Below are 24,381 nucleotides of genomic sequence, written 5' to 3' on the forward strand. Positions count from 1 at the left end.
GTTTTCAAGCCCTTTTCATTAGTTTTCCTTTTATTTTTTGGCAAAAACGTTCTCTCTTGAATAATCGAGAGTGGTTGTAGACACGAACTTAGTCAAGTTAGTTAAAATAACATGCTCTTTTTTAAAATCCAAGTTAGATTCTATGCATAATTTAAGATAAAACTTGTACAACAAAAAAATTGAGAGTAATTAATCCATCGAAGATGCTCTTATGTCAACTAACAAAAATGTTAGAATCAAAGATAAAAGATATATACATTAGAACCTCGATAATTTAACACCCGATAAATTAATAACTTCGGTTAGATAAAATTCTCAACCGTTCCCGACTTGGGAATACATGATAAAGTAAAAAGTTGCTAAATTAATTAGATAATATATTATAAACAATGCAGATAGGTCTCCCGAATATATAAATTAATAATTACTTGATAGATAATGCTTTTGCTTGATTTAATTGCTCATAAACTAGAATAATTTACAATTTATTTTTCAGAAAAAAAGTAAGTAAATTCATGAATTTTATAAGTTTAACTGTATCTTTAAATATTTCAAGAAAAAAGGAAAAATTGGAGGAGTTGGGATAGCAGAGCCGTTGGCCGAGTCGTTGAGAACCGTTAAAAACGGGCAGGTGCGTCGTCCTAGAACCGTAAAGGCCCACCAACTTGGCCTGTTTTTATGTCTTCACGTGATCCCCGTTACGGAACCTTCAGAGCAAGTTGTGGAAAAAGTGGGCCAAAGTTGGGCCCACACTATATATTTCTTTTCAAAAGGACCACAAAACGTAACCCAAACCAGGAGGGGGGCTGGGAGGGAGGGGCGGGATATTCACGTGTCAGTCACCTCCCACGTGTTGACAACGATACAACCTTCCCCTATCTGTGTAACCATAATCTTCTCATCTTTCTGAGGTCAATACTTTTGGGCGAGGAGGACGACTCTTGAAGTTAAGGACCACATCATACGATCATGTGCCATCGACGTGTGGGTCCCACGTTGAATTCGCCCCGATGTCGACGGTTGATTCTCCTGTTAATCGTACGTTCATTTATCGAAAACGCGTATCATGGTTTATTATTAAATGTTTACAAAATCAAGAGTTGAATAGATTAAGAAGTTGTATTAAGAGTCGTATTATATGATTGAGAAGTGTTAAGGAGACTATTTATAGACATTCTGTCATCTCATGTTTTTATAACAATGTTTTAATGTTGGTACGATTTGAACTGTGAAGTGACAGAGAGTCCACAAAAATTTCTAATTTAAGAGAGTCGTTTTAGCATTTCCCTGCATGATTATGATCATGAGCTATCAACACTAGGGTCCCACAATGAATTTTCCATGATGTGGATGCTCAACTTTAGACTAAATTATCAAAAATCTAACAACATATAATGACCGTTTACTTGGAAAAAATTGATTGGAATGGGTATTGAAATGTTACCATTGATGAATTTTCTTGTATCTACTAACACATAGGTGCTGATTATGATCAGATTCATGAGTTCCTGTTCGTTTTAAAACATATCACTCCCACATTCAAAATTCATCATTTCAATACTTGAAAAACTAGGAAGCATATTGTTAACGTAGGGTCCTTTTCGACCTTCAAAAAAGTATAGGCATGGAAAAAGACCGAGTAAAGCCCAAGAAAGATCAAGGTCCAAAGAAGGAATGGAAGTTCAAAGCCTAATGGAATTAGGAAGCGTATTTCTGAGCGCTATAGCCGATAGTTCACCAGTCTGGCTTGACTAAGTAGCATAAAGCACTATTCGACTAACAAAGGTATGTAGACAAACAGACAGCTTTATAGCACATGGCTCTAAGAACAAGTCTACTCAAACATCAACCCAGGCTAAGTGTCGGTCACCATCAAAGACAAGAGCCTAGAACAGGACATAAAGGTTGTGAGATCATTGCTCGAAAGCAACACAGTTGACTAGTCAAGGGCATGCTTAGTGCTTGATACGCGTTGGCCCATAAAACATGTAATCCCGACTAAACGACTACCGCTTCACCGCCACATATCGACTTATGAACGAAAAAATAGCCAGCTCGCCAGTTTAGTGGGTATCTCATTTAATACCGTAGTAGTAAAGTAGGTGAGTCCGAAACTTTTTGGGCTCGCTAAGGGCCTCTATAAGAGGGTAGGTACCTTTTATAATGGGTCGGACGAGCGAGTGAGAAAAAGGATAAGACCATAGCCAATCCCCTGCTGTAATCTTTGAATTTATATATTCCGAGCATCACAGTGAATGTACCTTAGTTTTGAGAGGTGAACCACTTAAAATCTTGATTCCATTATTTCATAACTTTAAAATCTGGCTCATCAAGAGCTAATTGTTCTAATTTGCTAACATATAAGTTTTGATCGTTAACACATATACTAAAGGGACGTAGTTGAGCCAATTATCATTCTGTTTCTCCCCTATTCCTGTATTCGTCAATTTACGTCTTCTCTCATTCCAAGTAATTAAACACGCTACGAAATTCCATAAAAGTAACGGGCCTCAAACCCAATTTGCTTCAGGACTTTGAGTCAACAATTTGAATGGGCAGGCCCAAAGGGAGAGAGTGTCCTCCGGGTCCAAAGTCCAAAAGGCACGTCCTTCTTCTAAGAGCTCCGCTGAAAGAAAAGAATTTAGAACTTGAAGACTCAGAGAGATGACGATAGACGACGAGAGCTCCGTCTACGTCGGCGGCCTTCCGTACGACGCCACCGAGGAAACCGTCCTCAGAGTCTTCGAGCTGTACGGAAACGTCATTGCCGTTAAGGTCAGATCCCTCCTCCTCCCTCCATTTGCCGCTATTTTTTATTTTTTATCTTACTTTGTAGGGTTCTTTAGCATTTGGGATTTTCTCCCCCTCATCTGCTTCTTCTTGTTGCAGATTATCAACGATGCTTCGACGCGCGGAAAATGCTATGGCTTTGTCACTTTCAGGAATCCCCGGTCAGCGATTCTTGCCATCAATGAGATGGATGGGAGGGTAAGTAATTTTTGCTTTCTTCTTCCATTTGATTGAACACGTTTGTAATTAGGGGTTTTTTGATTGGTTTGTTATCTTATATTATTGAGTGAATTTTGGTGCTTTATTTGAATTAGACTGTTGATGGAAGAGTGATCAGAGTAAATGAAGTGAGGAGTAGAGGTAGAAGATTGAGTTTTGGGAGAGAGAGGGAGAGTTTCCGGTGGAATGCTGAGAGGGGGAGGAATTGGGATAGGGTTAGATACCATGAGAGGGATTTTGATCGGGATAGGGAGGACCGGTATAAGGATAGATTCAGTGATCGGTCCAGGGAGCGTGACCGTGACAGGTCCCTTGATGATGATGGTGAAGAGCGGGACAGACGGTATGAGAGGGAACACGATTATGATCACGCAGGGGACCATTTTTTGCATAGAGATCATCATCGGGACAGGGATGCGGAAGATAACGAGCAAGGACAGAGCAGGAACCGCGATCAGGGTTGGGAAAGAGATGGAGCTTTGGAGTCTGAACGAGATAGGGAGATGGACAAAACCAAAAGCCATGATAGCATCAGTGACAAGGATAGGGATGACCAGTCAAGGAGATGGAACGGGTAAGATACCCTTCTTATGTCTAATTGTTGGTTATCATTACAGTATCACGTTATCAGTTCAGTAGCAATCGTGTTTCTTGGGAGATGATCACGCAAATTCAATTAAACAGACTTTTATTGCTCCAATAAGAACTAGACCTTTCTTCACTATGTTTTCGTTGCTTTCCTGCAGTTCAAGTACAGTTGACCGACAAAGTCGGGACCGCATATCTCATCCAAGTGATGATTACAATGTTCAGGCAAGTTCAGCTTTTTTAGCTTTTCTTGCTAGGATAGTGCCATGCATTTGTAAGTTTTTGTCATCTTAACTAAGGAGTTTCTTTGCTTTCATATGTTCTGTTAAAAACATTAGGTAAAAGAACAGCTTGAGAGATCCATGCAAAAGATTGAAGAAATAAAAAATGAGGTTTGTCTCCCCATAAGAATTTACCCTTATTTCTTTGATTATTCAGAAACACCTAAGGCAGCATCCAGTAGTCATTTAGATGTCAATAAGCAAGAGGCACATTTTCTGGTTGTTCAACATACTTTCAAATGCATGAAGTCTTGTACTGCCTTTTAGGAGAGTAAGTTTTATTGCATGATGTCAGACTATTCAGATGGAGGAGAGCTTAGAGGAGAAAGAGAAACTTGTTTTGGATTTACAGAAGAAATCTAAGGTACTTTTTCATATTGGTTAAAGGTCATTTTTTTATCTTGTGCGGTCTTTGACTGTAATCTGAATGTTATTTTACTGCAACTCTTTTGGTTTTACATGCTAAACGCGGTGCGTCATACTGAGAATCTGTTCATGCAGAAATTGGAGGATGCCTTGATAAATGCAAAGAAGAACTCTTCACACCAGAAGTTGAAGCTAACCAAGGTATTTTCAATCTCTAGGATTTGTTGTTAGTAAACTCTGCTTGACAAATAGCCATCAAATGGAGCTAATGCATGTTGTTTAAATTATTTGCAGCTACATAAATCATTTATGCAAGTAAAAGATTACACTGATAGACTTAAAATCTGTGAACGCGAACTTCAGGTTGGTGTTTTCGTTCCTCTGAAACTTGTACAGTTGTAAAGGAAAACAATGCTGATACATTTCCTTTTGATTAATGCACATAAATTCGTAAAGAAATGAACCATTTGGAAAATTTGCAAATGAGAAAGAACAGTTTTCTTCATCCTTGAATTGAAGTCAAATTAGTTTGCATTCGTCTGTCTTTCTTGTGGATATAATTTGCCTTTCTTGAATTGAATTCAAATTTCATTGGAGTTGGCATATTAACGCTTTTGTCCAATCAAACCCCCTAAGTTTGGTCTTCTTAAGATCTTCGTACCCTCATTTTCCCTCAAAAGTCTATTCTAGCATATGTACCAAGTGGAAAACTTTTATCTTTACATTCTGCACTGTTAGATTGTGGTAGGGTAAATGTTGCGAGAGAAATTAACATTAAACCATTTTGCTTGCAGTCACTCGTCGATACAGAATTATTGGAACATGGTAGTGAAGATGTTGGCTTAGGGGATGAAATCTTGACAATTGGTAATGCATGATGTACATCGTGATGAAATCTGGAAGAAGAGTAACATGTAACAAAGTATATTTATTGCCCCCTTTTTTGGGTGGGAGATTATGAAGCATCTGTAGATATTTACTTAAAAGTAAGTAGAGATTCAGCTGATTGTATCTGAGACATATATCCTACATCATGTTTCCCGATTAAGCTGGTGGTTTGTCTCGTGTTGGTACAACACTCTCGTCTTGTGATATGCATTTTCACTTTAACGCTTTATTAACTCATTGCTTCTTCATTCCTAAGAAGTGGAACTCTTTTGGGTTAGAATTGCATGTGTGTGATTCAGGACAGGTCTTATCTGCTGATATTTATCTAGCTCCACGAAAGCGGTTCATTATCGAATTTTTGTTGGGGTGTCGAATATACATCTTTTATCGCCGAAGATGGAAAGATTGTGCAAATGGTAAAATGTAGTAACCTTCTTCCTCTGAATTGTATAAAGCAAAGGAACAGAAAGAAAAAGGGTGAGGCATAAAGTGGCTGTTGTGTGTTTTTGTGAATGCCTTTGAGAGATCATCAGGTTGGAAAGAAGTCTGAGTCAGGCAGTAAAACACACACACACGCACACTTTCGGTGCTTCCTCTTTTTAGTTTCTTTCTGGGTGACAACACCACAATACATGGTTTAAGTGAGTTCAACCAACCAGTTTCCTACATGGCCCATGTATTTTTTATTGCATTATGTTTTGAACCCTAGCCGATCCCATTTAGTGAGAAAATGTTTTGTTGTTTGTACGTTTTGAATCCTAAGTATTTTTAAAATGTGTGAATCTGTCTTTTACAGTTAAATTTGTTGATTTTCCTATCGGTAAAAGTGACAAAAAAATGTGACAATTTGATGATTGGGGGAAATTTTTAAAAAATTATGTGGAGAACGAACAAAAAAGAGATGCGTCGGCGAGTACACCGTCGTAATCGTTGTCATCTTGCTTGCTGGAACAGTGACAGTCATTGTCTGATGCTGCCATGTGTCAGGCGAGTTTAGTGGAAGAAGGTGACGAAATATACCTTTGCCGTTCAAGATATAATTAAGAGGTATAACAAGTTCATGTCACTAAATTTTTACCATATACTTCAATATTTTTAATTATTAATTCAAGGACCTCCTTGTCTCTATAATTCATGTGTATGAATATTTAAAAAATCTGAAAGGAAAGAGATGTGAATTATTCCTTCCAATAGAATCCAATCTACAAAAGAAAACGGAAAAGGGGAAAATAACACACTCAGTTTTCCCGTTATGACTTTTTTACCCCTTTCTACTGTGTAGTCTGAGAGATTTTTCGTATCACAGGATCGTAACGTACGATTCTGTGTTCCGACACACTGAAAATCTTCTCCTCTAATTCTAACCCGATGGGCACATATCACATCATAAATAATGGACAAATATTAGATTAAACATGATTAACGCATAGAACATACATATGGGTAGCCTAATCTGTCTCCTATTCACCCTATGAAAATTAATCATCAAAAGGTCAGAACTTGAGCGTGATCTGACTTCCGTTACTGTCCCCGCCGTCTTCCGATCTCCGAGCAGCCAACACTCCTCCGTTTCTCTGATCTCCGCCGTTCATGTGGACATGATCACCGCTCTCAGTACCCTTCCAGCTGCTGCTCTCCGACTTGCCGTCTTCGATGCTCTCTGACCTGTCCCCGGCTCCTCGGCCATCAGACTCGGGGGAGCTCTGCGTGTGGGAGGCGGTCGACGTCCTGTACACGTGGAGCTGGTGTTGGAGAGTGTGGTGGTGCAGCTGCTGCTGGTGCTGCTGCGTGGCGTAGAAATCTTGTGGCATTGGGGTGGCGCAATAGTGCGTTGGTGCATGGGAGCCCGGGTGCGGGCTGTAAAGAGCCGTGGGACCGTTGTGGGTTGCAGTAGCGTACTCCTGCGGCACCCAGATGCCGCCTAGGACTACCAGCTGTGGCGCTGGTCCTCCGCCTGCTTGGGGGCTTGGGCTCGGTCGTCTTGTGTGGAGCCTGTACTTCTGTAATTTTCACAATAATATAACAAAATTAACAATTAAGAAAGAGAAAAGAGAAAAAAAAAGGATATGTTTAAAATATGAGTATTTTGCGGATTTCTTTCTACACTAGTACTTCATAGTCGATTTCTCCTTAATTAAAACTTTTATTTAAATTAAGTTTTCTTTCTGAGTTATTATAAATGGCCAATTTCCCTCTATAGTCATGTTTATGCACTTCCCATCTAATTTTTATTCAGAAAAGTCACCATTTTTTTAAGAAAAACAAACATCATCATTAAGTGTTATTTTTTCTTCTAATTATAATCATTTGTTACTTTTTATTTCTTGAGATTTATAACAAAAAGTTATATGAAATGTCATAAAATATGACTGAAGGGGGGAAACTGGTTGTTTGTAATAGTTCATAGCAAAATTTGCCTAAATAAAATAAAAAAATCAACAACGTAATACAAGTTCAGGAGAACAATCGACAATATACTTGTAAATAGGACAAAGGGTAAGGAAGCAAAGGGTAGGCATAGGTTTTTCGTGCCTGCATGGATCAGAAAAAGAGCAAGCCATGGACCCATATATATTGTACCTGCAAATGGCTTTTAACTTCATCATTGGTCAAACCGTCAACCTTCATCAGCTCTCTGATCTGTTTCGGGGTCGCCACTGCAAATTTGACCATAACAAACAAAACATATGTAAATAAGATTGAAATTGACCAGAAATCACAACAAATAGTAATAGCAATAAAAAACAAGCAAAAATTAATCATCGTAACAAATAAATAACGATTGAGAGCTATTAATTAGGACGTAGCTAGGGTTAGGTTACCTTGGGAACCACCAAGCATTTGAAGGGCATTGACGAATCTACGGTGTAAGTCCGGAGACCAACACCTCCTTGCCTTTCTATGGGTTTGAGCGGCCGCGCCGGCTGTAGTTGTTTGTCCATTTTGTCCCTCCGAGTTATTATTAATTCCACCAGCTCCTAATAATTTACCTTGTTCATTACAGTTCCCAGCAGCTGATGATGAATTATTATTTCCATTCTCATGATGGTCCTCCAAGATAATCTCTGCCTTGTTCTCCGGAGAGGCAAGAGCTAGTTCCGGAAGAGGCCGCAAAGTAGGGCTGCGGTCTTTGGAAAACGGAAGGAATGCTCCTCCACCGTAGGACCTAGGTTGCTTGGTGTCTAACCCTAGCTTGGGGCTGACGCTGAAGCCGATATCGGCTTCTTTCGGGCCAGATGTTATAGTTGATTGAGGTTTGGACGTTGCACTAGGGTTATGATCAGTTGCTTGACTCCAGAGTTGGGCGGAGGTCATCCAGTTTGCCTTATCAGAAGTAGGGTTGGTAGGTTTTTCTGAGCCTTCAGAGGTTGAATGTTTAAGGGGTATGAATTCTTCAAGCACTGGCCTGGTTTGGCCTTGGATATTGTTTGTTCTGTACGCCTGTAGCTGCTGCCTTGAAGCCTCCACAGCTTTAAAAAGAAAAACAAAGAAAAAAAATTAAATCTCTAGTATTATTATTTTCCGAATTGTGGTTGCTTTAGTTCTTTAGAAAATATGTTGGATATTCATATGTATGTGAGTGGCTACTTTGAGATAGCTCTCCCTTCTATAAATAAAAAGGGATAAAGAAAAAGGGTCGGGAATGGGAGCTGGACCTAAAAAATTAATTAAAACTTGAAGGAAGTTAGAAGAACATGAATCTTGAGACCTAGTACGATGGTGGAAAGCTATCTAGGTGCATGCATACCAGTGGTGAGGAGTTGCATGGAAAGAGGGAGTTCGCGCTTGAAAGCGTCGATCTTGAGACGTTCTTCTTCGAGGCGGGAGAGGAATTCTTCAAGCTTCTGAGTCTGAGGCTGGTCGTGGAGGTGAGACGCCTGCAGATCCCCAAAGGATTTGAGGAGCATGGAGTAACTATGGGGCTTGCAGTCCAGGCTCAGCTCTGAAGGCGACGATGCCATTTGACTTAAATATTGTAACTTTCTCAGAAAACTCACTACTGTTTTTATAAGAAAATGTCGATGCTCAAGCAAAAACAAGAACAGGGTTATGCGGGAACAAACAAGAGCAAAAGAAGGTCTTTGGCTCTTTCTAAGAAACTCTAGATAGGATGGAGAAGTTTTTCAAAACAAGGTTAGAGAGAGAGAGAGATAGATATAGAAATAAAGTGAGGGGGTGTTGGTTTCTGAAAACAAGGAGGATCGAGGTGGGATCGTCTTCTTTTTAAGGTGAGTTCAAGGGAATAAAGTGCTTTTTGCTGGAAGAGATTTAAGAGAGAGAGAGAGAGAGAGAGAGAGAGAGAGAGAGGAAGAGAAAATAAAGCAAAGAGGGGATAAAGAGGGATGGTAACTTCTTGCAAAGAACAAAGGCAAATGAACAAAAGCTAAAAATAAGTATGCTCTCTCTCTCTCTCTCTCTCTCTCTCTCTACTGGTCTTTGGCTGTGGGTGTTGGAGAAGGAATCAAGGCGTCTGACAGAAGAGGGTCATGTGCTAAGAGCCTTTGCTTGGACTTGATACTCTCTCTCTCTCTCTCTCTCTCTCTCTCTAAGTCTGTCCGTCTAGTCTGTACGATTTCAAATTCACCAAAATAAAAGTTGATTCTTCTTGCTACTACTGCTCTAACTTTTTTTTTTCTCCCTTTCTCTTTTTAGTAATTATTTCCCTTACTTTTCTTTGGTCCTTCGAATCGTACTCTGCTATGAACTTCTTATTCTCTACTCAACCAAAATTAAGATATTTGTATTAATATTCAAGCCATCCTACAAAAATTAGTTCTTGTTTCCATTCATGTACTCTACTTCACCTAGTTTTGTTTTAGTCTAACATATGTGCATACACACATCGCCCGTGATATTTGACATGATGACCATGGAATGGAATGGTACAAAACTAGGTACTGCAAATTGAAGAATTGCCTCGCAGTAATTAGGGTTTACAAAATTAAAATTCGTTCAATCGTCAAATTCCAATGACTACACACTATTAGAACGTGAACATTCAACCTAAAATCAATAAATAACTTGAGAGAGGTCAAAATATTTGAACTAGTAAGGCAAAAATTTTATTTTCAATATGGGACAACTCTTAAAATACACAACTGAATTGACAAAATCAACCTCTTAAATAAATTAACCACTATTTGGAGAAAGTTTATCTTATACACTGTTGTTAGAAATGTGATGAAAACACATATAGTTAGCAAACGTTAAATAAAATAACCTATCAAATCCACATATTGTTAGAAATGTAGGATATATTCCATGGTTGTGATGTACGTGTATCACATTAAAGTCTAACCAGGGAAAAGCTCTCACACCAATGACACCATACCAAAGTCCAAAGCAGCAGCAGATTGTAGATACTGGACACGTGTACGGCCAAGTATTACGTATTAGAGACATAGGGTACCCTTACCAAAGTATTCAATCATTTACATATAATTATATGTATTCATGATTCTATGATGATTAAATATTAAAAAAAAAAGGCCCTTGGGAGAGGAGCTAGCATATACTATATATCATCCACATCCATGATCCATATATATTAATTTTTTACCAGCGAAATGGAATATGAGCTAGAAAGAATCGAAGGAGGAAGAAAAAGAGGACATATTCAAACTGGATATTTAGCATCAATATTCCAAGCACCATGCTGCAATTGCATGAAACTTGCTTTTTGGTTTCAAAAGTTGCATAAGTGCTGTGCAAATGAGTGTATTCAGAGATAGGAAGGGGGAATATCTAATAAAAAGATGAAACATTCATGTTAAAAGAACATAATATTTTGCCTCTAAGGAAAAGGAATATCTTCGTTCCAATTCTACGACTCTAAATTGAGGGAACAAAACCCACAAAGCTTAAAGGGAATAGGAAAACCATTACCACCCCAAAAAAGAATAATAAAGGAGCCTAAGAGATGGGAATCTTCTTCTGCTACTCACTTTAATGAAGTGGGTTGGAAGGTAAGAAGATTCTTTATAGAAATTAGGGGATTTTCCTAGGGTTCTGAACCTCCGTAACAATTAATCTCGATTCACCTTTGAATGAAATGAATTTTATATATTTGAACCAAAAGAAATATATTTGAGGGTGCATTTTTGTTCGCTGCCCTCAAGTGGTGGTAGTGCTCACACCACCCTATTTGTTATTATTGGATGAGTTCAAATTTTGAGTTTTGTGTCTATCCGCTATACAAACAAGATGGTGAGCAAAAATATTCTCAATGTTTGAGGGCTGTAGCAAAAAAATCAAATAGTTTGTGGATAAGATCTAGAGGTACCCACTTCGATATATAGCTTGTTAGTTTGACACAAGCAATTACATGAATGGACATGTAATGACTCAGATTACCTAGCTAGTTATCTTAATACTCAATTAGCGAAATTCTACAGTACTTCATAGAGTATTGTATCCTCACCCTAATGTGTATTATATTTTAATCCTTAAATAAGACGAGGATGATCGAAAAATTGTCGATCACTCAACTGCTGAATGGATTACAACTTGTGAAAAGGGAATTTAACTTTTTAAGTAGGGGTGGAAAACGGAGAGATACCACTAAACTCTCAAGATTAATGCATAATACAAAGAGTTATAGACATTCATCATGATGCATACCAATAAAGAATTACATACTGATTGAGTCTCTCCCCCTCTCAGGTCACAACAAGCTTTTAGTATTGATACTGCAGTATAATGCATGCGCTTTCTAGGCTTTCTTCAATCCATCATATGAACTTTGTACACTATTTAATTAGCTTTTTGTTATAAATAATCTGGTTGCTGCATGGCTTGGCATGCAACTAAAAAAATGAAAAACGGTCAGTCCAAATGCAGGTCCATGAATTATCAGGGAAAGACCTAAGCTTGCAGTAAGAGAGACAGATACCTTTTCTACTAGAAAATGATCAAAGTCGCAGAGAGAGGGAGAGGACATGATAGCATTGCATCGAATTCTCTTTTATCTGTTCCAAAGAGAAAGATAGATAGAGATGTGCAAATAATGATGGTTGGTCGCTTTCTGAAATCAGTCTTCTCGTACAAGCCTCCAACCCTAACCTTTTCTGCAGATTCTCTCTCTCTCTCTTAATTTCTTTGTTTTGTTTTTGTTTAGGGTTTTCCAAAGGAGAGCAAAGCAAAGGAAAAGAAGGAAAACAAAGGAAAACAAAGGGATTCTCCTGGTGACAACTGTCATGATATTCCCCCATATCGTCCCCTCTGAATATCCCTTTTGTCTGGCGCAAAAATTAAGGAATATTCATTCTCTTTTACTTTCCCGTTTTACGATTAAAATTGCATTGCCTTCATATTAGAAGAATTAAAATTGTGTAATAAACAGAAACCGAGGTGGGATGGCTCTGCCCCAATTGGACAAGAATTGTCTGCCCTTTTATTTGTGATGCTCTTCCATGTTCTCCTATTTTGTACGGTCACGGTTAAGTCACGTTAATATTTTATATTAATTTTTTAATGAGATAATAAGACAAAAACCAATAAAAATATTAAATATTAACGTGGTTTAACCGTGACCATACAAAATAGGAGAGCATGGAAGGGCAGGGCAGACCATCCTTATCCGCCCCGCCCCAATTGGCCCTTTGCTGAAATCCATGTAATGCTTTAGGCTTTCGTAGTCTCTGTTGTAGGTTGTCTGCGGACACTACAGGCTACAGCAACTTGTAGCTTGTAATTGATTGATATTTTGAGTTGAAGTTAGATTAATGTAAACGTCATTCAAACGAGTGGTTCATCTTTTAAGCACATAATAATATATAATTAACGTCATTAAAATTATATTTCAATTACAAGAAAGAATTCTCTCTTTCAAACGGTCCCTTAATTATATAGTTGGAAAGGTGCGGGCCGGGGCAACGTTTTCTCTATGCATGCATGCATGCCCTAATTCAATTATAGAAGAAACTTTTCAGTGTGTCGGAAACACGGTTTATACATCAAATGTCATAATATAAGTGATTGGATACTTGAATAAAAAATTTTCAACCACTTGTATTATAACACTTGATATACTGGATCGTATTTCTAAAACACTAAAAAATTTCTCCAACTAAAGATAATATATAGTTGCCACCGGTTTTTTAATGGGTTTCACATGGGCAAAAAGGTGTGATATCACAAATAGCCTATCTTATATTTTTTGCTAGCCTTTGGAAATAAACTTTACTGTGAATAAACAAAAGCCGTAGTTACTAGTTAAGGACCACTATTTTTTAACAGAAATCCCCACCAACTCCAAGGCTAAACTTTTCCTATGCTCTATGCCATGCATACTTAAAGCGCTCTCTCAGATGCTGGATGATAATTCAGGTTAAAAAAGTAGATGTTCAGAAAGGTGTTTCTTTGATTCCATTCGTAATTAACTTTTAAATCATCTATGCCAGGAAATGTCATACTACATACCATACTGAACATGACATAATGCTTGTATAGATAATATGTTCAAAGAAGGAATACGAATTATTATACCAGCTAGTTAGGTCGTTCACAATGACGGGACAATCTGAGTTTGATTCTAATTATCTAAATACTATCTGAAAGGTGGTATATATATGTCCTATATACGTATATACACACACAGCAAATTATTATACCAGCTAGTTGTAGATATAAAGTCCACCTGATTTAGTATATGCTTTAAAATGCGCCACAAGGAGTCTTCAAGATCAGTACCAGTCTTCAGTATAGTTAAGCTTTGAATAGGAATACGACATTGTCAGATTCTATTCTATTCTATTCTATATCCACTAATTGATTATCTAAATTTACTTTCAGCTGGAACTGATTATATACTTGTGTGTGTCGTCTGAGGCGGATAGGTGGCACCAATTTTTTTTACATAATTTTTGACATATATGTTTTTGTGGTCCATTTTAAAATGTATTTCAACGATCCGAACCGTCTATCTTTTAGGTCTTCCCTTAAAGTCATGTCCACCAAAAATCACCCTAATCTGAATCCCCATATAACCATTGGATTAGGGTTTCTTTATAGAACCTCTTCGTCGATTTTCCTTAGTACAAATGAATGTTTTAATGGTTTTGAGTTTGTCTAATTTTTTGCAAAAATCATCTATGAATGATGTTCCAAAAGAAAACGGTTTGAACCGTTAAAATACAATACGGAATGGGCACACAAAAAACATGTTTTAAAAATTGTGTAAAAAAAAGTGGTGTCACATATCCGGCCACCACTTTTCGGCCTATATATATATGCATTTATAATGTCAAAGTTGCTGCAACTGGTTTCAAATTAAAGGCCGAAATATAACAAAAGGGAATACTAAGAAGCTTTAAGAAGCATTATATGAAATATTCTTATTTCCTGTAATTAACTTTGCGGAAAGGCAAATGAAAGCTACATTTACGGGCTGTAAGTTTGTCAATGAGAATCATCAACTAAGAATTGTTGATGAGAAAGACGATTTGTTCTACTAAATTCCCTAATTCACTTCAGATTTATGGATTCCACGCTTTGGCATCAGAATTTCATGTTTTATTGATGATTAATATTGCAATCTAGCTGTTGAGAAGATCATTTGAATTATATTTGGATATATACTTCATTATTCCTATCTTCAACAAAAAGGTTGTGCCCTCTCTCAATCTGTTTTTATAGAGTACTGCTATCCACACGTACATTTTTACCTCTCGCACAACTTTTTGAATTTTAGGTTGTCGGATTGAATAAGTTGAAAAATGTCAATGGACAAAAATAACAAGGACGTGAGAAAATGTAAAAAGAGGTGTGTGAATAGCACTACCCTTTTTATTGAAAAATGACAAAGTACTACTTCAAGAACGAGAACAATTTTTTTCCTTAGTCCTTAAAAAGCAAACAAATATAGAAAAGAAGAGGGAAGAAGAGAGTGGTGGACGTAAGCGTAGACATTAGCTAGAGTGGATGTTCTTTTTTCTATGCACTTGAGTTTGAATCCGCATTCCTTCACTTTAGATTAGTTTAAAATAAAATATTTTTTGTATAAAAATTACAAAAATAAAGTATTTAATTTGCAAATTAATTATACTTTTTCAAGCCTTCTTAAGAATTTCCTAGCTAGAAATTAAAACCATCTTGGGATTTAATTGGTCAAAAATGAAATTCTGATTTTTCTTTCTGGAAGACTGGCACTTATCTTTTCTTGGAATTTGATGGAATTGGAGTTTTGACCAAAAACATTAAGAACTGAGTGCACATAGAATCTGAATAAGCAAGAGAGTGGAGTATGGAATTAGAATCACTTTGGTCGGCCTCTTATGAAAAGATATGAACTACTTAATTAATAATACTTATAAGAAGGCACAGTTAGAGTGTTTATGAAGAAACGAATGCGAACATATATCTTAAATATATATTATGATGTTGACCTATTATTGTCTTAATCAACAAAAAGTATTCAATAGATTTTTTTTTCAGTTTGTTGGGAACACTGTCTGGTACACTTAGTGTCATAATACAAGTGGTTGGACATTTCTTTTTCTAAGTACCCAATTACTTATATTATGATACTTAGTATACATGGCCATATTTCCGGACACAATAAATATATTCTCCAATCAAGTCTTCTTCTTAGAGAGAGAAAAAAAAAATATCTGCATCATGTAGGTACATGCATCACAACAAGTCGTAAAATATCTAGTTTATGATCAACTTTATACGCCCAACATGATCTACCACCAACATTATTGATATTGTCTCGACATCATCGATATAATCTCTTTCTCACTTTGGTCGGTTTCACTGTAAGTTGATTGATCGCTTCAGACTTTCTTGATGTGTTATGTTGTATTTGGTTTCCAAGAAAATAAGAATGAGTAGTGTTACACTTACCACATTTTCTATATCACCTCTCTAATAGAGGTAAGGTCCATCAATACATGTGGGTCACATATCTGTTAGAGAGGTGGTACAAATATGGTACGAAAAAAATGATAAGATTAGCATTTTTGAAGAAAATCATGGTTTTTTTATAGTTTCTTTACTAAGTACTTTTAAACATTAGTAGGGATTTTGGCATGGAATATAAATGAAAGGGGCAAAAGGATAAGATGAATGTGCGGAAATTATTTTTCTTATCTTATATATACATAAACACATATACGTATTGTAACGTCTAGCCCAAGGCCCCAATACAACAAAACAAGAGTTAGCCCTTAGTTATATGGACCGATGGATCTTCGTGCTTGTAGCCCAGGTTTCAATCTAAGGCCCAAATTGGAACTTCTGACCCAAACAAAATATAAATTGACGAAAATACCCTTCCCGCTTTATGTGGCATTAACGGCCAACCATATCCTGCTCCTTTCCTTCCTCTGCTCTCTCTTCTTCAAGCTTTTGGCTATGGCTTCTCTCTTCCCAAACACCACAATTCCAAACCCAAATATCTCTCTCCCCAAACACTCTCTTCCCACAGAACCCCACAAAATCTCACAAACCCAATTCACAAAAGCTCCAGAAAATGCGAAAAGCAATCAAATTCTGTACCAATCGTACTTCAGTCGCATGTCATCTCTCTGCAAGCAAGGCCAAATTCAACAGGCTGTGGACTTGGTCGCCGAAATGGAGCTCAAAAATCTCCGCATAGGGCCTGAAGTCTACGGCGAGCTCCTCCAGGGGTGCGTCTACGAGCGAGCTCTTCATACGGGTAGGCAAATTCACGCTCAGATTGTCAAGAAAGGTGCCATCTTTGCGATGAATGAGTACATTGAAACCAAGTTAGTGATTTTCTACGCGAAATGCGATAATCCGGAGGCTTCAAATAGTTTGTTTAGGAGGGTGAGGTTGAAAAATGTGTTTTCTTGGGCTGCTGTTATTGGGTTGAATTGCAGGAAGGGTTTTTATCAAGAGGCTTTGCTAGGGTTTAAGGAAATGCAGGAAAATGGGCTGCTGCCGGATAATTTTGTGCTTCCGAATGTATTGAAGGCTTGTGGTGGTTTGGAGTGGATTCGGATTGGAAAAGTGGTTCATGGGTTGGTGGTGAAGTTGGGTTGTGGTGGGTGTGTGTTTGTTGCTAGTAGTCTTGTGGATATGTATGGAAAATGTGGGGAGGTGGAGGATGCAAGAAAGGTGTTTGATGGTATGCCCCAAAGAAATGCAGTGGCTTGGAATTCGATGATTGTGGGTTATGTACAAAACGGTTTGAATGAGGAAGCTATTGAGGTGTTTTATGAGATGAGGGAGGAGGGTGTTGAGCCCACTCAAGTTACTCTATCGAGCTTTCTTTCGGCTTCCGCTAATTTAGGCGCGTTACAAGACGGTAAGCAAGGTCATGCAATTGCCGTGATATGTGGAATAGAAATGACTACCAATTTGGGGAGTTCTCTTATAAACTTTTATTCCAAGGTTGGTTTGATTGAGGATGCAGAATCGGTTTTTAGTAGGATGCTTGAGAAAGATGTGGTCACATGGAATTTGCTCATATCTGGATATGTGCAAATTGGAGAGGTTGACAAAGCACTGAATATGTGCCATCTAATGAGACTCGAAAACTTGAGGTTTGACTCTGTGACTCTTGCAACCTTAATGTCTGCTTTTGCAGATATGCGTAATTTAAAGTTGGGTAAGGAGGGACATTGCTATTGTATAAGGAACAACCTTGAATCTGACGTGGTTGTTGTGAGTAGCATTGTAGACATGTATGCCAAATGTGAGAAAATTGGTTGTGCAAGACGAGTTTTCAATTCTTCGATAACAAAAGATCTTATTCTGTGGAACACAATGCTGGCTGCTTTTGCAGAATTGGGTCACAGTGGTGAGGCCTTAAATTTGTTCTATCAGATGCAGCTAGAAAGTGTGCCGCCAAACGTGATATCATGGAACTCTCTGATTTTAGGGTTTCTGAATAGTGGCCAGGTCAATGAGGCTAAAGATATGTTTTTGCAAATGCAGTCCCTTGGAGTCCAACCTAACCTGGTTACTTGGACTACCCTGATCTCGGGTCTGGCTAGGAGTGGTTTTGGCTACGAAGCGATTCTAACATTCCAGCGGATGCAAGAAGCTGGAGTTAAACCGAACGTTGTGAGCATTATTGGTGTACTCTTGGCTTGCATAAACTTGGCATCATTACAGATTGGAAGAGCCTTACATGGATATTTGATACGGCATTCACTCTACTTGTCAATTCCAATCGCGACCTCTTTGGTGGATATGTATGCTAAATGTGGCGATAGAGATCAAGCGAAGAGGGTGTTTGATATGATTCCAGACAAGGAGTTACCTATCTACAATGCAATGATTTCCGGTTTTGCATTACACGGTCAAGCTGTGGAAGCTCTTGCACTATATCGGTGCTTAAAGGAAGAAGGTTTGAAACCCGACAACATAACCTTTACCAATGCTTTATACGCATGTAGCCATGCCATGATGGTTAGCGAAGGGTTGGAGCTTTTCGTTGATATGGTGTCAAATCACAATATAAATCCGAGTATAGAGCATTATGGCTGTATGGTTAGTCTTCTTTCACGGTGTGGAGACCTGGATGAAGCTTTTAGGCTCATTAGCGCGATGCCTTACAAGCCTGATGTGCAGATATTGGGATCATTACTTGCTGCTTGTAGGGAACACAATAAGATCGAACTCGAAGAATATCTATCCAATCAACTACTGAAATTACAGCCAGACAATTCCGGAAACTATGTAGCAATGTCAAATGCATATGCAGCTGCAGGAAGATGGGATGAGGTAAAAAAGGTGAGGCAGTTAATGAAAGAAAGGGGCTTGCGAAAAATTCCCGGATGCAGCTGGATTCAAGTCGGAGAAGAACTTAATGTGTTTGTTGCTGGTGACAAGTCACACCCTGAAACTGAAGAAATCTATACGACATTGGCATTGTTGCGAATGGAAATGTCTTTTCGCTGATGTTTTCCTTCAAACTATACTGTTCCTTTCCAATGCTGCTGCTTTCCCTGGGTGGGTGGGATCTGTAAATACCAAATACTGAATCTTATGTGTATTTCATTTGAAAACTATATGGTTTCTGTGACCGATGCTGTATTTCTTCAACAAATGATAGGAAAACGAGAAAGATAATTTTACAACAGGTCATTATCTATCCACAACAAGCCCAATGTCTCCTAACTTAATATCAAACCGGAGACCACCTCTTATCAAGTAAAGACCGAGGGCCGCTAAACCATCTGATCATCGTCTGCTGTATTGGCTATCGCTTTCACCGCACTGAGAAGAACAAAGAACTGATGAAATGCTTGAATTGTTGAAGCAACGAGACCCACAATTCAATAAAAAAATGTGATGAGTTGGGTGTGATGCTTGCTTTTTACGTAACTATTCTTTAATTATTGAGCAGAAAAAGGCAGGAAACTAATACAACTGAAGAGCAAAGCAGAGAACTGAGCAGTTGATTAACTTTTTCTAGGGTTTCACTATTTACTTCTTCAAGTACGTGAAGATGAGCAAGAACGTGTAGCTCATGCCTCAACTGATTAAGCGCATTTGCAGATACATCTGAACTTGTGTACTTGAATTTCCGCTCCCCAAGTGTAATTTTTAGGGGAAAAACATGTGCTTTCTCAGTCACTAGTACGTACCTTGTTTCATGTGGGAACATGGGTAACATGTCATGCTATTTTTCCAAACAGATCAAAGTAGTACGGACCTTGTTTCTTGTGGGAACATGGGGATGTCATGCTATTTTTCCAAACAGATCAAAGTTGTTTCACTATTTGCTTCGTCATGTACATGAATAAGAATTAGGGACGTACAGCTAAAGTGATTAAGAGCAATTTTTATCGCATTTGAGCATATGTATTTAATTCCCCGCTCTCCGAATATTAGCCGTTACCTTAATTTGCTATTAAATTTGGTTGGTTGGGTTGGTTATGACTTGAGAACAACTTCTAATAATTTGAAGATTCTTGTTTCTTGATAGATGACCTAAACATGCATATCATTCATAGTTCATCAATCTGATGTTGTAGGTGGACACAAAATAGGTAGTGTACTCTTGATATTAAATTCAACTGTTAAGATGATTATTAATTTGAATTTTGTTCCTACAGCCCAAATTTAAACCTTTTAAGTTACAATCATATATTTGTTTTTAGTAACTTCAAAGTATTACTTTGAAGGCAAGTAACTGTAAAGGTGGTACTATCCACACACACATTTTTACTTTTCACACATTCCTTATTAATTTATGTCACTTGATCTTCTTTAATTTATCAGTTTTGATGGCCAAAAATTAATAGGAGTGTGTGAGAAATAAAAAAAAAAAACGTGTGCGGATAACACCACCCACTCTAAATATATATGTTGAACTTGTAGGTAGGCAATGGTCAATCATACATTGTCATCCACTTCTCATTTGTATTTAATTGCTACATTTCCTTTCCTTGAGGAGCAAAAATAGGAGGCAGATTGTCTACCTTCCTGTTTGGGTGCCTTTTCTATCCCTTCTTATTTTGTGCAGTCACGGTTAAGCCACGTCAATATTTTATATTAAATTTTTTTATAGAAATAATAAGACAAAAATAAATAAGAATATAAAATGTTGACATGACTTAACCGTGACCACATAAATAGGAGGGGATGGGAAGGACACCCAAACAGGAGGGCAGACAATCTGCCTCCGCAAAAATATGTCAACAATTGTTTTTTTTGTTTTCTCTTTTCTCTCCATATATTGCAAATGCGAGTTAGGTCATTTGATAAGCGTGTGTGCTGGCCTTTGGCATCAAAGTTCCAGATTCTCTTCCTATAATTCAGAATATCACGTGTGTGATCAAAGAATGCTAATGCATTCCTTGCACTATTGAGCATTATCCAATATCTTGTAACTCCAACTAGGTACTTCATCTGTGTCTAGGGCTACAGTGTTTGGTGAATTGCACACATTTTTTTTTTGTCAAACGATAGATTTGTTAGATTAGATATTAGATTAGAAAGTCAGTATAATTTGAACACACGCCATGATTAAGGACAACACTCTTTTTTACTACTGTAATAGATGACCACTTGTGTGAACTACACACACCCCTCTCCATCTTGCATGGACCACACAAGACCAAGCTTTTTCCACTGTCACTAATCATTTTCAAGCTTCATTAACCGGTGTCACACGTTTCCCAAAAAAAAAAAAAACTGGTGTCACACTTCCCTTCCTCACATCTTAAGTATCGCTTGAGTTAGTCGTTCATAAACTTATTTATTCTTCTAATATCCTGAATTATCTATCCCAATATAATTTTAAAGACCAAACGAGGGTTAAGTAAAGAAAAAGACTTGTCATAAAACATGTGTGTCATGTATAACTCCCATGTCGCTTGAATATAGAAAATGCGAGATATCCCTTTTATTTTCCAAGTGCTGACATGAATGAAAATCCAAGGAAAATGAAACAAAAATTGGGTCATATCATGCTACCCAATTGGTACACTCCCTCACTGCAACCTTCGCAATCAGTTGGAATTAAACAAAGAGTCATGTCTTAAACCATATTGTTTAACTTTATCCACAATAACACAAGCATATAATCTTTGAAGAATCTCAGTCAATAGTCTTTCCCCTAAAAAATCCAATTAATAATTAAAAGTGGCAAGTCAATGTCTTGTCCCATAAGGAACTCCAAGAACTGATGCATATATGTTCACATTTGGGCTTATTTGAAACTGCTTTGAAATAATTGAATTTTAAGATAATTGAAAGTGTTTTTTTAGAAAATAAATAATTGGAGTTTTAAAAGTGCTTAACGTGAATCTTGCAAGGAGCACCAGTTATATGCCACTTACATGAAGCACTAAAGTGTTTTTTCAGGGTTCATTTGCATTTTTACTAATAATTGGTTATAAAATCATTTTCATCAAAAACGCATTTAACCACTTTAAAAGTACTTTAAAACAAGATGTATATTATGCATGTTATTATCAAGTTAATTATCACTTAGATAACTTAATCTTCTGATTGATTCGTTACATTAACACCAGACAAAATTAGAAGGAAAATGTCAATTTTTTTTTGCGACCACAAGCTGCTGGCGTCCAACTTTCGGTGCATCAAAACCATGAAAATTGTGGCTTTCCGAAGGAGGCACGTGCGTGCTTTGACCTACACATATTTGGACGGTAATTTTGTTCTCACGGTTGAGTTAGTACTAGTTTGGTACTTAGGTCGTACCCAGTGCACAAGATTCCCGTTTTACACAGGATTTGGGAGAGATTAATGTCGGCTAGCTTTACCCCCATTTTATGGAGAGGCTGCTCCCAAGTCTCGAACCCGAGACCTACCGTTCATGGGCGAAGGCACTTGCTATCGCACCAAGTGCGACCTCTAGTTTAGTACTTAGATGATTTTAAAAAAAATAGGTATAAAAAAAAAAACTGAGCTTAAAAAGGTGTTTGGTAAACACTTAAAAACAGCTTATTTTCACAGTTTTGAATGAAAAAAAAAACTGAAAATGTGAAGCAGTAAAAATGAGTTTATTCTCACAGTACAGCAGAATCAGTTTTTTTTTTTCAAAGCACAGCAATACCAAACCAGCCCTTAGAGTAATCATATTTAGTTCTCAACAGTTGACCAATTAGCAATTTACAAAGAAGATTAGGAGTTGAGGATTCTTTAGAATATCAGTGGATTATGGATGAGTTGAGTAGGCATATAGTGTTTGAGAAATACTAAGGAGACTCTGTTAAAAGTGGGGTTCTTCATAAACTCTCCATCATTCATGTTTTTTGACACAAAGAATTATAAGGTTGGCACTAGAATTGACGTAAAACAGTGAGTGACAGAGAGTTCAACTTTAAGAGAGTTTTCTTAGCATTTCTCTTGTATTTTTTAGGTTAATAGCTGAAGTAAATATTTTTTATTTGTTTTAAGTCAATAGCCGAAGTAAAATTAGCATAATCATATAAATGAAACGAATTGGTACGAAAACTAAAGGATTTTGGTTGAGCCTTTTCAATTTAAGTCGTAGTGAGTGCACATGATAAAAAACGTCTCTTAACGCATAAATTAGTGTTTATTTGTCAAAGACATTTAAAATTGGAGAATTTTTGTTCAAGATTCACGTCATTGAGTACGAACAATATGTCTTCTTTTTTTTTTAAAAAAAATGAAAACAACTAGTGGTAAGTTACGGTTATCCATTATTTTGTAGCTTGAAAATGTTATAGAGAATTTCATCCAGCTCGTGATCATAATCAAGCAGACGCACCAACTCAGAACATCAAACCTGAGACCTCTCACATTTTGTACAAACATGATGTCACGCTGTGGTAAGTTGCATAAGTACTATCATTATTTTTTATTTTGTATGATCAATAAAACATATTGATGAAAGATAGAAGTTAGAAATTTCATTAATTTGAGAGTAATTTTTCCAATGAAAGCAGTGGTCTAACGTTTTTAAATACACCCGTTTTATACAGAGATATTACATTAGCGAGTAGGCGAGTGACGAAACACAAGGGCGCGTGAAGAGCAAGGCGTGGGGCTTCTGGAGGAAGATAGAAAAAGACGAAAGGAGGATTAATGAACAAAGTTGGGTCCCAAAGGACCCTCGACCCAGATGGACGGATGGAGATTGACGCATGGGAGAGGTGGGGCCTCTGTTTATCATGCGAATCAACGGCTGAGATTTTTCCTAGAGGTCAAAACTCACTCTTTTCTTCAACTCAGTCGGTCAGGCGATAAAAAGAAGTAAAAAGAGAAAGCTGGCCAGGCTGTCACTATTCCTTCACACGATCCACAGATAAAGGGACAAATGCTGAGCCACGTGGCAATCTATCCCCCCATATACCATCACAGCGACCTCCTACACCGCCGATTCCGGACTCGACGGTGCTGATTTTCAATCATTGAGCTGCTTCATTAATAACCACTTGGCACACCGTAGGTGGTGTGGCATACAATTATGAAGAGAATGCGATGCCGCTGTGAGTATTCATAGAGCTACGGCATTCCATTATAACAACATTTTCAAGGTCTTTTTAGTTCAAAAATGGTACCTGAGACTTATATAATTCTTCATTTTGACCTTTGAGATTTAAAATCGATAGAAATGGTTTCTGAGATTGTCCACCGTCGATCATTTTGATCATTATGTGAAAATATCCGTTAAGTTGAAGAAACTGCTAGTTCAAGAGGTGGGGTTAATTTGACACATATATTCTTAATTTAATGGAGATTTCACACATGAAAGCCAAAAGGATTGTCGGTGACTAATTTCAAGACGATTTCTATCGATTTTATATCTCAGAGACTAAAATGAGGAGTTAAG

The 24,381-nt window shown here is 37.5% G+C and overlaps 3 protein-coding genes across 6 annotated transcripts; 2 read left to right on the forward strand and 1 right to left on the reverse strand.

Annotated features, from left to right (window-relative positions):
- The first annotated feature begins 2,607 nt into the window (after positions 1–2,607).
- Positions 2,608–5,365, forward strand: LOC126593706 (uncharacterized). Of its 4 annotated transcripts, none has more exons than XM_050259814.1 (9): positions 2,608–2,775; positions 2,890–2,988; positions 3,105–3,583; positions 3,756–3,822; positions 3,936–3,989; positions 4,174–4,242; positions 4,380–4,445; positions 4,539–4,607; positions 5,039–5,365. In XM_050259814.1, exons 1-9 carry the CDS (start codon positions 2,665–2,667, stop codon positions 5,120–5,122), a joined length of 1,098 nt encoding a protein of 365 aa, XP_050115771.1. In that variant the 5' UTR covers positions 2,608–2,664; the 3' UTR covers positions 5,123–5,365. The 4 variants fall into 4 exon arrangements, with proteins under 4 accessions (XP_050115771.1, XP_050115779.1, XP_050115786.1 ...); XM_050259822.1 differs by having other exon boundaries at positions 4,183–4,242; XM_050259829.1 differs by lacking the exon at positions 3,936–3,989.
- A 925-nt stretch (positions 5,366–6,290) lies between these two features.
- LOC126593734 (myb family transcription factor EFM-like) lies at positions 6,291–9,330 on the reverse strand. Its single transcript, XM_050259850.1, has 4 exons — positions 8,881–9,330; positions 7,955–8,602; positions 7,713–7,789; positions 6,291–7,132 (listed from the first exon to the last, which is right to left on the reverse strand). Exons 1-4 carry the CDS (start codon positions 9,092–9,094, stop codon positions 6,626–6,628), a joined length of 1,446 nt encoding a protein of 481 aa, XP_050115807.1. The 5' UTR covers positions 9,095–9,330; the 3' UTR covers positions 6,291–6,625.
- A 7,089-nt stretch (positions 9,331–16,419) lies between these two features.
- Positions 16,420–19,114, forward strand: LOC126593742 (pentatricopeptide repeat-containing protein At5g55740, chloroplastic). The gene has a single exon (XM_050259860.1). The coding sequence runs from the start codon at positions 16,491–16,493 to the stop codon at positions 19,005–19,007; it is 2,517 nt and encodes an 838-aa protein (XP_050115817.1). The 5' UTR covers positions 16,420–16,490; the 3' UTR covers positions 19,008–19,114.
- The last annotated feature ends 5,267 nt before the right edge of the window (positions 19,115–24,381 follow it).

The sequence above is a fragment of the Malus sylvestris genome, chromosome 2 (assembly GCF_916048215.2).
Source record: "Malus sylvestris chromosome 2, drMalSylv7.2, whole genome shotgun sequence".
Taxonomy (NCBI): domain Eukaryota; kingdom Viridiplantae; phylum Streptophyta; class Magnoliopsida; order Rosales; family Rosaceae; genus Malus; species Malus sylvestris.